We start from the raw sequence: 14,079 nt of genomic DNA, 5'->3' as shown, positions 1-14,079 counted from the left end.
ACCAGGCTGGCCACGAACTCAGAAATCCGCCTGCCTCTGCCTCCCAAGTGCTGGGATTAAAGGCATGCTCTACCACCGCCCAGCCTGGTGATGTACACTTTTAATCCCAGCATAAGGGGGTCAAACATCAGGTGAATCTCTGTTACCAAGGAGAGACTGGTCAAAATAACAAGTTTCAAGCCAGCCAGGATTATACAGTGGGATCCTCATCCACACGCCTGTGTTTCTCTGCATAGTCCAAGCAGTCTATGAGACTGTTCAATATGACTCTTCTTTTGGGTCAGTCTGTGTTATTTATTCCATGTATGAGAAACGTGTATCTCAGGTTGGCATTAGGATCTATGTCTGTAATCATACCCTGATGCTTTGTCATTCTACAATTTAGTAGAACCCGTGTTTCTGAGTAGAGAAAATGGATTATTTTATTAGGCACTCTATTTATTTCCAGCCATTGTTTTTCGGCGATAATGCCGTCTTATCATAGGTCCTGGCTTATCATATCCCTTTAACAAGCAAAGTATCTATGTGTGTTACCTGTGAAGACAGGGCTGTCTCTACCATGTGTCTCAGCCACAACCCCCCATGTGAGGGGTACTTGTCCAAATGAGGTGACGGAGGCTGTTCTACTTTGCGAAGATGATGATGTGTCATTATGTAAACGCCAGTGTGTTCATATGGCTATGTAGTTGCCTGTGTGTGGATATGGCTGTTTGTGTTATCTTCCACACACTTTATATGGCCGATGTGCTGCGCAACTCTGCTTCTAGGTTTGAGTGGCTGTGTGACCGTGTGACCCTGTCCATTTTCGCAGGGCTTAGCTGAACAGGAATTTCTGCTATAGTGCAGCAGGTGTATCCTGTGTCCTTGTGACACTGTGGGTCAGAATTGTTTGTGACCTTGTATGTGGATGGGGGTGTCAAAGTCACACCAGACAGCCAACTCAGTGGAGGGATCGACATGCGCACCACTGTCGCTGTCTACGACTCTTCTCTGGGAGGACTCCACCCCGCATTGCGGGGGCGTGTGCGTCGTTCGTGACGTGAGACACGATGGAGTTCGCTGCGTGCGTGGAGCCCGACGCGGTCTTGCGTGCGAGTACAAGCCGGGGGTGGGGTGGCTGTAAGCGTACGTGAGCGCGCGGGGGCAGCCGCGGGAGCGCTCGGGGCCCAGTGCTGCGGAACCAGAGACTTTGGAGCGCCGGTGAAACTCGGAGGGGGGGACTGCCGTTAACCCCTTCCTGCCCGACCCGAAACTCCGGGCCCCAGGGCAGAACGAACGGGGGCTTCCCCAGCTCCCTGGGCGGGGCAGTCCCTGCTGGGAAGACCTTCCTCTAGTGAGCTGAGACCCCCCCTGTTGCCATGGAAACAGCTTCCTGGCTCGGCAGGAGCTGGCTTCCTCCCGCCGACCATGTGCTTCCCACTCCTGATCTCGGCACCGCAGGCCTGGGGGTCAGTAAGGCCAGGGCGTGCGTGACTCAGGCCAGCCCTGGGGTCCCCAGACCGCACTCGGCTTCACTCCCCCTGCTCTGCCTGGGTGACTCATGCCTCGCGGCTTTCCCTGTGTGTGACTCAGGCCCCTGAGGAGGGGACTTTGAGACCCCCCTCCGGGCATCCAGGACTAGGAATCAAGTTCTGGCGATCTCGAGTGAGGGGTTACACCTCCGGAGACAGGAGGCCAGGCCGGCGTCCCTCGTTGGCCATTGCGAAAGCCCTGGGGGACGCTTCCCCCATCCTTGAATTAAGAGATCCTCCCCCGGCCTCGCTCCGGGAACTCAGTGCCCCCGCCCACCAGCCCACAGGAAGTTTTGGCAGAGCCTATCGTGGCAATGAAACGGTTAAAATCGTTTTCTTATTCATTTCTTTCCAGGGGCTTTTTTGACTCAGAACACCCTTGAAAGCTTGGCCTCATGGGGACTAGAGCTCCTACTATACCCCAAAGACACCCAGCTTAGAGGGGAAGGTGGCTGTGGGTCTTGTCAAGTCTCAGCTGCGTACAGAGCTCGGTTGGATTCAAATCCTGTCTCTTCTCTCGCTTGTTTTCCTATCTGAAAACTACGTCCAGCTCTTTGAGTTGTTATGCTGATTAGATGAATAATAGGTGGGACGCTCCGAATTCAGAGCTGGACACAGAGGTAGGGAGGGGTGCCTCAGACCTAGATGTCCAGGTGCCCAGCAGAAAACACCTACTCTGTGCCCCACCTACGCTCTCTGAGGCCATGGGGTTCATTCTGTCCACCCCTGCCCCGGGCTGGCACCCAGGAAGTGAGAGGCGGGGCAGGAATGAGGCGGAACCTGTTGGGCTAGTCCCTTCCCCGCCCCCACCCTCATTCTCATGCCCTGACATGGAGCCCCCCCCAACGAAACAGCCCCACCTCCCCGCCACTCTGGACGCCTGGGTCCTGACCTGCGGGTGGCCGGAAACAGCGTCTCGGGAACATCCTGTGGACTGCTAGCTGGACAGACTAGAGGGTCAGTCCCTCCCAGGGCAGGGCAGACATAGACTGGGGGCAAAGTAAACATGCCCCAGGGTGGCTAGACTGCGGGGGAGGGGATGAAGTGGGGTGCTGTGCAGGAATGTACACACATACACATACACATACACGGTCACTCTGAGAGAGCCAGTCCAGAGGAACAAACCTCTGTGACACAGGCTACTGAGACATCTAGCCAGGGACACACAGACAGGGAAAGAAAAGCAGACATCCATCTGGGTAAGACACCCCGCAGTGGCGGATACAGTGACTACCGCCAAGTCAGAAACAAGGCTCTGGAGATGTAGCTCCCTCAGGGTTAGAGGGAGGAGAGAGAACTCGCAGGCAGGCAGGCATCCACAGGGGATGTGCACGGCTGTAGCTCAGGGATCTAGCAAGCATGAGGAGACAGTAGACTCAGTCTCCAGAACTTCAAACAAAGCATGCAGTCAGGCTAGGTGTGACCCAGATAAACCAGCTCTGCACACAGGCTGGGCATCAGCAGGTAGAAGTGCACACTCGTAGTTTGACATTCCCAGAAAGGATAGAAGCACACTGAGAGCCTCTAGGCCACATGCACAAGCAATATTATCACTGTACCAAACCAGGAGAGACAGACCTACATCTACAGACAAATGTACAGAGGTGTCACAGTCACCTCCATACCAAGTCAGAATGCCTCAGGCATAATTGTGGACATTCACTTGGAGAGGAAGACTTTCATACAATCACCTTGGGGGTTCTCTGTGTTCTTTGTTTATTTGTTTGTTTTGGAGGCAGGATCTCACTGTGTAGCCCCGGTTAGCATGAAATTCAATTTGTAGACCCAGATGGCCTAGAGCTCAGAGATCCACCCGCTTTTGACTTCTGAGGCCTGGGATTAAAGGCCTATACCATCATAGCCAGCCACAGTCATCTCTTAAATAGATCTAACCAACAGATGGAAGGGGGTTCAGAGACACATTCTCAGTTGTGAGGGGCAGAAACAGGCCCCAGCCCAGCATTTATGAATTCACAGGAATGGAGATAACCTTTCAGAAGCTGTGGCTAGTCACACAGCTGTTCATGAGCACACAAGGCATTCATGCTCTCTCACACAGCCACACACACACACACACACACACACACACACACACACACATCCAACCAGGCTTCTCTCTCTTTCTGCTCTTTCTCTCATAGGCATAGACATAAGGTATGTTTTACTTCCTGCCCCTGTCGATGTTTGGAGTATATATATATAGACATAGCTGGTCTAAATGTGCAAGGTGGGGGGCGGGGGTCAAGCAGTTATAGGCTATACACATACACACAGAGACCTGTCATATATTACATAGAAGTATAAAGACATTTCACACACGTAAGGCAAAGCATGTACCTTGCACTCACAAACCAGACACAAAAATGCTAGCCACATGCATGCCTAGAATAGAGCTCTATGTAGCCTATCCAATAGATCACACACATACTCACACACACACAAGGCTCACCTCCACCCCATGCACACAAAGCAGAACTGAAGTCTCACAGATAGGCCCACACCCCTCGCAGGATTGGACCAACAGACAAACAGAAGCCCAGCGCAGGCATCTTGCGCTTCACACAGGCCCTAACAGGCCAACCACACTTACACTCCCCCCATCCACCCTTTGCTGAGGTTCTGCGGGACCCAGCGATCCTGGCACTTCCTCTCCCAACATTGCCCCTACTTCCCGCTTCCTCTGCTGAGCAGGCTCAGTTGTTTCTAACTTATCTCTCTCTTAAAGGGGACACCTTGGCGCTCAGGCCCCCAAGTCTTTGGCAGCTGTGTGGGAAACTCCCTCTGGGCCCAGTTGAATCAGTGTGAAGACAGAGCATATTTCCAGGAAGACCCAGCAACTTCCTCTCTAGATGAGGGGTGAGGGACCCCTAAAACCACAAAAGTAGGGGAGGAGGATGGCTGGCAGTCTGGGGCTCCCTAGGGAAGACCTCTGGAATTGATTCTTAGCTTCTGGCCCAGCCACCAGTCCACACCCAGGGGCAGGGACTGGAGACTGGGTGCTGTGACTTGCGGGTTCCCGCCCCAGCCTGCCCACTGGATGACTCACAAGCAGCCCCCAGCCCAGTTTCCTGGTGGTGGCAGTCGTGGCACCGGTCAGTGGACCCAAGGAGGAGAATGGTCACCAAACTATTTATAAGAAGGAGAAGTCCCTGGTGCCAAGACCAAAAGCCCCAGAGAGGCCTGGTGGGTGGGCGGGGATGAACTTCCTCCTTATCCTGAATGGTAGCCCATGGCCCTAGACCCTGGGATGTAGGGAAACCTGGCAAGGAAGGCCAGCCTGGTGCAGATCTGTAGCTCAGGCAGTATGGGGGAGGGGACTATCTTTACACCTTCCACACTGGGCAGGCCTGGCGCCAGCAGGGCGACTTGAGGAGGTGGTGCCCAGGCCACAAGAGTGAGAATGGTAGGGGCCTGGAACCGGCTGTACCAGCTTGGCCTGCCCTGCCCTCCCTGGCTGGTCTCTTCCCCACCCCCTGCAAACACCCATGTAGAAAGTGTGAAGGAAGACCCCACTCTGGCATAATTGCCAGTATCACCTTTCTGTGCCCAACTCTAATTCTCCTCCTGAGGGCCAGGGGAAAGACCCTTTTTGCAAAAAGCCTACTCACTAGAGCTTTGTATGTGGTTGGTTCTACATAAATGCCCATCAACACTACAACGTAGTAGTGTTACGAGAGGGCCAGCAGACTGTGTACCAATTCTAGTACTTTTAGCTCTGAGACATATTAAAGGCCATTTCCTGTGCCTCAATTTCTCATTTGTTAAATGAAAATTCACACATCATGCAACCACCTGGATCATTGGAAGTGACCAATGACTGACTTTATGTAAGCCACTTTAGAACATGGTAAGAACCATATAAGTGTTGGCTATTAAAATACTAATTACTATTTCTCAGACAGTCTGTCTGCCTGTCTTAAGTATCTCTCAGTCTCCGTGTCTGCACGAGACTCACCTGGCCCCATCTGTCTCTCTGGGTGTCTCCTCTTGTCCTGCCTTTCTGTCCCTAGCCTCCCACTCTTACCTTCCTTCCCTTCGACCCTCTCTGGGCAGACCTGGCCTTTCTCCAGGACTTGGCTCTGGCCTAGCCAGCCTCAGCTGTGGCGTGGGTGAGTCAGTGTGGCCTCCTGGCCAGTGGGACAGGCAGGTTGGCTTCCCAACATGTTGCCCTCCGTCCTGCCCTGGCCCCCTCAGGCAAGGCCACATGTCAGCTGCAGTTATTAGCCTGGGCAGGAGACACAGGCCTGGCAGCATGCCCGCAGACTCAGCGGCTTCTGGAATCTCCCTTGAGACTGTAGTGGGGGAGGGGAGCTCTAACAAGGGCAAGCTGGGAGGGAGGACTTAAGGGTCACAAGGATCCTTCCAAGACTGGGATGTCCCCAGCTCCTCCTCCTCCAGTGCCCCTACTCTACTGGACTTCCCCTGTGTCCTTCAGAGCTGTTTTTCTTTTGCCTCTTTCGATTTCCTTCTCTGTCGAAGCTCTGATTCTGCTACTTAGCTCCTGTCCTTAAGCTTCTCTCTGAAGAGCCCTCCTTTATCTTACCAGAGACCTGAGAAAGAGGAAGAGATGGGACTCTCACACACTACTTGAAGTTCCACCTGCTATCTAACCCTCTACCTTCCCATTCCTGGAGAAGGGGCTTTGGGTTCTCCTATTTTCTCGCTTTGCGATTTTTGCCCTTTTACTTGGGTGGGAAGAAGGTCCTCAGATTGGGGGTGGGGTGGGGAGCTACCTTCCTTTTAGGTATTCTGTGTAGTGGAAGGTAGCTCACCCCCGACTTGAGTGGAAGTAAGATGAGAAGAGGATTCAGACTTCAAAGATACGTGGTAGGGAATTGGGGACGCTAGACCTTCTGGTAGACGGGAAGAGCACATACCCAGGGGAGGAGGCTCTGTACCAGCCTGCCCAGGCGCCAGGGATGCCTGAAAGCATTTTCCCGCCCCCTCCGCGCCCCGACGGGCCAGGGGCAAAGTCCGACCCAGGCCCTCGGGCAGGCGGGGACCTGCCAGGCTGGGTCCAACCTGGCCGGGCGGGACAGGACTCAGCCCCAGAGCTGTTCTGAGGGGCTGGGTCAGGCCGCCGGGGGTGGCGGTGGAGGCTGGTCCAGACTAGCCGTCCGGGGGCCTGGGCGCGCCCTGGGACCTGGCAGCTACCTCGGGTTCCTGGCTCCTAGTTTGCCGCCCCAAGACTGCACTAGTCCCACCTCTTCCTGTGCCCTAATATGGATGCTGGGGAGAGAAATTCAGGGGGGTGCCCCGCCCCCAATTCAATTCGCGGACTCCAGCCTGTTGCCTTGGTGACGAGGACCCGCTCCCAGGCTGCATCCCCCTTCAGCAGGCCAATGGAACAGTCCTCGGCTGCCAGGCTTAGTAGTCGCCGAAGGTTGCAGGCTGAACCATTTCTAGATGGGGGAGAACATACTATTACTAGAGGCGTCTGTAGCTGGGTTGTGACTCCCCCGGGGGTCGCTTGCTGGGGTTCCTCTTCCCAGGAGCAGAATTTGGCAGGTCCAGGGTAGGGCGCACCATCCCCTAGGCTCACAATGACGAGACAGGGCCGGGCTCTTTCCCCCTCGGGGCTGTTGCCACACTTCCTGCCTCGGCTCTCTTTCCCTAGCTTGTTTCTAAGGAAGGGAGTGGGGTTGGGCGACCGCACCCCAGCTATCCCGCCCCGTCGGCCCTCCAAAAGCTGACAGGATATCGGGCGAGCCCAGGGTGACTAAGGGAGGGCTTTGGGCTACAGTACAGGGTATGTCAGTGCCTAGAGACCACTTACGAGGTACAGCCTCATTCGTACAAGTCCCTTGTCTCTGGGATCCTCCGAGTCATCTTCTCAGGCAGATCTCAGATACCCTCCTTTACAACTCGGAAGGAAGCTATGTCCTGACCATTTTAACTCACCGTCAGAGTTTTGCAAATAACCACAGTGACCCCAACCTTTGCTAGATATGTTCCCATCTTCTACTCCTATTACTCCTGCGTTCCCAATTCACCCTTGTTCACCTTCTGTGTATTTAAATTGACCCCCCCAAATTCCTTCCCTTTTCCACTTATGGGAGAACCCCTCAGACTCATCTATGAACTCTAGAGCCCCTACTCATTTCTTTCATTTCTTGTACAAAAGGTACCAGAGCCCTGTTTCTTGACCCTTTCCTCCCACCTGTGACAATTCCAGTTCTTTAAGTACTTTGTACCCAGGATCTCTGGTTAATTCCTAGGTCAAATGTTAACAATTGCCCCCGTTTTGTACCTTCCCTGTTTTCTGGGTTCTTCTAGTGTATTATCAATTCACAAACCACGGCTACTCTGGGTCCCGCGAGACTTTTCCGGGTATATCCTGAGGCACCCCATCTCCACTTGCAGAGATCTCATAACCACCGGGCTGTACTCCCGCAGTCCTAACCCCATGTGCCTCGGCCCCTCAACATCCCTTTGCTTGGGTGTCTCTGTCTCCACAACCCCTCCCCCTGCAGCCGCGCAGAGACACCCGGCTCGTGGCCGCTGTTTACAAGGACACGCGCTTCCTGACAGTGACGCGAGCCGCCTCCTCCCCTTCCCCACGCTCTAGGAGGGGGCCGCGGGGGCCTGGCTCCCGCGTCGGCCAATCCGAGTGCACTTCCGCAGCTGACAAACTCAGTATAAAAGCTTGGGGCTGGGGCCGAGCACTGGGACCTTGAGGGTGGCCAGGCAAGCTTTGGATTGTGCTGGGAGCGAGGAACTGAGGGAAGCGACGCCGAGAAAGCAGGCTCATCACGGAGGAAAAGAAGAGCTCCGGAAGCCCAGCAGCGCTTTTACGCACAGCTGCCAACTGGCCGCTGCCGACCGTCTCCTGCTCCCGAGGACGCGCGACCGGACACCAGGTCCCACCACAGCCGAGGACTGCTCGCCTCTCGCCGCAGCGAGGCCCGGGGCGGCCCTTCAGGGGGACCTTTCCCAGATCGCCCAGGCCGCCCGGATGTGCACGAAAATGGAACAGCCTTTCTATCACGACGACTCATACGCAGCGGCGGGATACGGTCGGAGCCCTGGCAGTCTGTCTCTACACGACTACAAACTCCTGAAACCCACCTTGGCGCTCAACCTGGCGGATCCCTATCGGGGTCTCAAGGGCCCTGGGGCGCGGGGTCCAGGCCCAGAGGGCAGTGGGGCAGGCAGCTACTTTTCGGGTCAGGGATCAGACACAGGCGCATCTCTGAAGCTAGCCTCCACGGAACTGGAGCGCTTGATCGTCCCCAACAGCAACGGCGTGATCACGACGACGCCCACGCCTCCGGGACAGTACTTTTACCCCCGTGGGGGTGGCAGCGGTGGAGGTACAGGGGGCGGCGTCACTGAGGAGCAGGAGGGCTTTGCGGACGGTTTTGTCAAAGCCCTGGACGACCTGCACAAGATGAACCACGTGACGCCCCCCAACGTGTCCCTGGGCGCCAGCGGGGGTCCTCAGGCCGGGCCAGGGGGCGTCTATGCTGGTCCGGAGCCGCCTCCCGTCTACACCAACCTCAGCAGTTACTCCCCAGCCTCTGCACCCTCTGGAGGTTCCGGAACCGCCGTCGGGACTGGGAGCTCATACCCGACGGCCACCATCAGCTACCTCCCACATGCGCCACCCTTTGCGGGCGGCCACCCGGCCCAGCTGGGCTTGAGTCGCGGCGCTTCCGCCTTTAAAGAGGAACCGCAGACCGTACCGGAGGCACGCAGCCGCGACGCCACGCCGCCCGTCTCCCCCATCAACATGGAAGACCAGGAGCGCATCAAAGTGGAGCGAAAGCGGCTGCGGAACCGGCTGGCGGCCACCAAGTGCCGGAAGCGGAAACTGGAGCGCATCGCGCGCCTGGAGGACAAGGTGAAGACACTCAAGGCTGAGAACGCGGGGCTGTCGAATACTGCCGGCATCCTACGGGAGCAAGTGGCACAGCTCAAGCAGAAGGTCATGACCCACGTCAGCAACGGCTGCCAGTTGCTGCTAGGGGTCAAGGGACACGCCTTCTGAGAGCCCTTCCTTGCTCCGTACGGACACCCCCAGCCTTGAAGGCTGGGCGCCCGCCCCCCACTGGGGTGAGGGGGGCAGGCGATGGGCACCCGCCAAAAGGCCTGGGGCGCAGCTCACACACTGGACTCCGGCCCGCCCGCCCGCCTGCGCCCAGTCCTTCCACCTCGAGGTTTACATGGCCCCCTTCCAGCGTATTTTGTATGTTTTTTTTTCCTTGAAAAAGACTGAATTCATATTGAATATAATATATTTGTGTATTTAACAGGGAGGGGAGAAGGGGGCTGTCGCGGCGGAGCTGGCCCCGCCGCCTGGTACTCAGCCTGCGGGGATACTAGGGAGGGACCTCCGCCCTCTGCCCTCCCCCTCTGCACAGTACTGTGGAGAAGAAACACGCACTTCGTGTCTAAAGTCTATTTTAAGATGTGTTTGTGTGTGTGTTTGACTTTTTATTGAATCTATTTAAGTAAAAAAAAAATCGTCTTTATTAATTTCCGTGGTCTCTCTTTCTTCCAAGCCGGGCGGATGGAGGGAGAAGATTGGGCTGCTCCCAAGCCCGGTGCTGTTTGTAGCTCGCTCCTTTCAGGTATCATAAGGTCCAGTACAAACGCCCAGACCTCCCATCCCCTGAGCCCTGGCACCAGACGCTGCGCAGGCGGTCAGTGGCGGGGAACGAGCTGCCCAGCACAAAACGCGGAATGTGCAAGCAGGGCCCCGCCCAGCGGAGCGCGCCGGGGCTTTCCCCGCTGACGTTACGGAAGCGCTACCCATATATGGGCCTGTTCGGCTCCGTGACGCCAGCGCGGTCTCCGGGCAGATTCCGGGAATCCCCTCCCCCCTCTCTGCCGGGCAGGGCCGCGGCGCCGGGAAGGGGGCCGGGATTTTCCCGGGCAGGCGGCTTTCTGGGCGCGGAAAGCCCCAGGCCCGGGTCCAGGGCGCCCGCGGCAGGAGGGCCGTGCTCTCCTGAGCCCTGGGAGCCACCCGAGAGGCTTGCAACAGACTGGCGCCGGAGCCCCGCCGCGCCCACGCCCCTCCGTGGGAGCGACCCCGGCGGAGGGTAACTGCAAGCCTCCCTGTAGTTGCAGACGGCCGGCTGGGCAGCTCCCGCCAGGAAGGGCGGCGCCCGCCCGCCAGTGTGCCGCCCCCCATCCCCCCGTGTGCCAGGCCAGAAGCCGACGACTGCCAGGTCTGGTCCTGTCCAGGCAGTTGTTTGGGCAGCTGGGCGTCGCCACAGCCCGCTCCTCAGCAGCCGAGGTGGTTCAAAGCTGCTGGTTGCTGGTGGGATGTGGGTGGCCTTGAAGCTGGAAGACCCCAGCGCAAAGGAAACTGTACCACTTAGGTGAAGCCGAGGAATGATTCAGTAGTAAAGAGAGTGGGCCTCAAACCTGTCTCGGCTATATAGTAGCCCTTTCTCAAAACAAACCAAACATAATCTGACCTCAAACGAACAAAAACTTCACACAACTCGGACCACAGTGTAGACAGAAGAAAAAAAGAAAGGAAAAGCAGATAGGGGTAGGTGAGATGAGATGGTTCGGCAGGTAAAGATGCTTAGATGCTTGCCACTATAACCTAAGTATGATTCCTGGATTCAGGAGGAAAAACCACTTACCTTCACATGCCTGTGAGCACACACACACACACACACACACACACACACACACACACGTCTCTAAAGAAAAAAGGAAGAGGAGCTGGAGAGATGGCTTAGCAGTTAAGGGTATGTATTCCAGACCATACAAGTATAGTGCTTCGCCTGAACCCACCTTAGAAAGCTCACAACCCACCTTGAGTTCCAGGGGATGCAATGCCCTCTTCTGGCTTCCATAGGCACTGCACCCTCGCGCCCACAAAACGCCACTTTTTTTTTTTTTTTTGTAATGAAAGCAAACATAATTTGAATATGGTGATGAGAACTAGGAAGAGGAATGACCCGTTCAAAATGTGCCTTCTGGGGCAAGGGAGGCAAGCTCATCTACAGACTGGATTGTCAGCTTTCCAACAGATTTGCCAGGGTAGAGACCCTGAGCAGGATGGGGACAGAGGAAAGGAATGCTCGGCATGATTCTTGTAGTCAAAGCAAGATCATCTGAAGACATCGAAGAGTGTGCCTGAAATGGAACGAACCACAGTAGGGTGGATGACCTCAGGGGAGGCCCAACCAGGGGCTTTGAGAACAAATTAAATTCCAAGAGATAGTTAGGTGTTCTGCGGTAGAGGGCTTACAGGTCATTCAAGAGACCATGGATTCCATCCATCCCTAGCATGGGGGTAAAAAGAGGGGAAAGAATTCCAAGGGGGAACTCCAACAGCAGCAGGACCCCAGAATAAGCTGAGGCTGAAGGAGCCATAGTGTGGGGACTCATGTCAAAACATAGTTATGTTTTGTGAAATGGAAGTGAAACTCAGAAAGAAAAGCTAGCCCAGTACATACAGCTCACTGAAATACCCACTTCCTAGCTTAACCCGCACCCATGTACCAAAAATGGGTCAGAGCCTGTCTGGAGGTTCACAGACTTGAACTCACACAGCAATTTGACTTTAGTTTTTATTCCCATCCGTGAAAACCCAGTGAAGATCCCAGCTGTTTTTGTTTGTTTTTCAAGACAGGGTTCCTCTGTGTAGCCCTGGCTGTCCTGGAACTCACTCTGTAGACCAGGCTGGCCTCGAACTCAGAAATCCGCTGCCTCTGCCTCCCAAGTGCTGGGATTAAAGACGTGCGCCACCACCGCCGGCCAGATCCCAGCTGTTAATACCATTTTATATAGTTAATGGCAAGATATGAGCACCAGTCTACAGAACCAGAATCCAGAAGTAAAATGCCCACCCATGTTTTTTTTGTAACAGTTCCACATGAGGTTTATTGAGAAGGGCAAGGTGGCGGTAGAAAGAGAAGGGAGAAGAGAACGCTCGCTGTTTTTTGTTTTTTTTTTTACAGAAGTACTTATTTTATGTCTATGCATGTTCTGCCCATATTTATGTGCCCTCCTGCTGCTGGAAGACCAGACAAGGGTGATGGAACTGACGTTAAGGAGAGTTGTAAGCAACTATTTAAGTTCCCAGGAATGGAACCTGGGTCTTCAGCGAAGCAGCAAGTGCTCTTAAAGGATCCCTCAAGCCCTTGAGTTTGTTTGGTCTCACTGTGTTCCACCATGCCTAGGCCATGGACTGAATGGGGTAATGCCTCCACCTTGTGGTGAAGAGAAGTAATTACAGAGCCAGCTGCACAGCCAGAGTGTAAGTGTGTAGAGTCAATTACTAAACACACAACAACACAGACTTCACTGTCCCTAATACTTTATTGGTTTCCTATAGACCTGGGCACAGCTGGGTGTGCTCAGGGCAGGGTCACTATTCACCAGATTCCGGGTGGGTAACGAGAAAGCCTCGGCCTAGCCTCCAGCCCCTTCAGAGTGCGGAGGAAGATCTAGCGTTTTCTGGGCCAGCACAGGACATCCAGGTTGGGGCACAGATGAGATCCAAGACTCAGGCTCACCGATGTTCACCCATCTCAGTTGTGTTTGGAGAAGTATTCTTTGCTGTCATCCACACTGGGCTTGATGGTGTCACTGCCGGGCTTCCAGCCAGCAGGACAGACTAGAGAAACACACAAGGATGAACATGTGAGGCTCAGCTCCCCCACCAAGGTCAGGGACAAGCAGTTCATTCGAGAGCACAGGCTGCACAATAAAAGGCTGGGAGCTAAAAGCAAGTGGACAGAAGACCCTGCCTAGACCGGTTTGAAGTGACATTTTTCTGTCCCATCATTTTGTTTCCGTCTGTACTTTTCTTCCTTCCTTCCTTCCTTCCTTTCTTTTTTTTTTTTTCTTTTGAGGAAATCTAACTATGTACCCCAGGCTGGCCTTGAATCCACGGTGATTCTATCTCAGCCTCCTAACTGATATGTATCACCATGCCCAGCTCCAAAAGTCCTGAAGTTTGAGCCTTGGACCTTGTGCAAGCCAGACAAGTGTTCCACACCTACTTGTCCTTCAGCCCTTTTTTAAAGAATGGGTCTCTGGCTGGCCTACAATTTTCTCTGTATAGATCAGGTTGGCCTCAAACATGCATTGATCCCCCTTCCTCTGCTACCCAGATGCTGGAATTACAGGCATGTAGCCCCAAGCTGACCCTTTTTAGTCTCCATCTGTAGCCTAGGCTGGCCTGGTGATCCTCTGCTCCAGCTCCTAAGACCTGAGGTCACAAACCTGTGTCAGCCCCTTCAAGTCACTCTCTCCTTTAGCCTTAGCCTTATTAAACTTTGCACCCATGGTCTGTTTTCTCTTCCATATGCTGAAGTATGGCATGGCTCAGTGAAAGAGCACTGTCTAGTATGTTTGGGGCTTTGCTTTGATGACTAAAAACACACAAAGAAGTTTTTAAAAGTGTGGGGGGCAGGGTGCATGGTATCTTGTACCTTTAACCCCAGTACTGGAGAGGCAGATCTCTCTGAGTTCAAGGCCAGTTTGAACTACAGCTAGCTCCAGGACAACATGAATACATATTGAGACCCTTTCCTTTAAAATATATATATACATGTGTGTGTGTGTGTGTGTGTGTGTGTGTGTGTGTGTGTGTGTG

General features: G+C 54.5%; 2 protein-coding genes across 2 annotated transcripts in view; one reads left to right on the top strand and one right to left on the bottom strand.

Annotated features, from left to right (window-relative positions):
- Positions 1-8,145: 8,145 nt before the first annotated feature.
- Positions 8,146-9,993, top strand: Junb (JunB proto-oncogene, AP-1 transcription factor subunit). The gene has a single exon (XM_031340613.1). The coding sequence runs from the start codon at positions 8,467-8,469 to the stop codon at positions 9,499-9,501; it is 1,035 nt and encodes a 344-aa protein (XP_031196473.1). The 5' UTR covers positions 8,146-8,466; the 3' UTR covers positions 9,502-9,993.
- A 2,785-nt stretch (positions 9,994-12,778) lies between these two features.
- Positions 12,779-14,079, bottom strand: part of Prdx2 (peroxiredoxin 2) — a 4,235-nt gene continuing 2,934 nt past the window's right edge. The window contains exon 6 of the mRNA XM_031340615.1: positions 12,779-13,095. Coding sequence (XP_031196475.1) covers positions 13,010-13,095 — 86 coding nt within the window. The 3' untranslated portion in view covers positions 12,779-13,009. The remainder of the gene's footprint in view (positions 13,096-14,079) is intronic.

The sequence above is a fragment of the Mastomys coucha genome, unplaced genomic scaffold, assembly GCF_008632895.1.
Source record: "Mastomys coucha isolate ucsf_1 unplaced genomic scaffold, UCSF_Mcou_1 pScaffold22, whole genome shotgun sequence".
In the NCBI taxonomy this organism is placed as follows: Eukaryota; Metazoa; Chordata; class Mammalia; order Rodentia; family Muridae; genus Mastomys; species Mastomys coucha.
This window is presented reverse-complemented; position numbering and strand designations above follow the sequence as displayed.

Coding starts and splice junctions, on each gene's coding strand:
- Junb (XM_031340613.1), top strand. CDS start 8,467: ATGTGCACGAAAATGGAACAGCCTTTCTATCACGACGACTCATACGCA.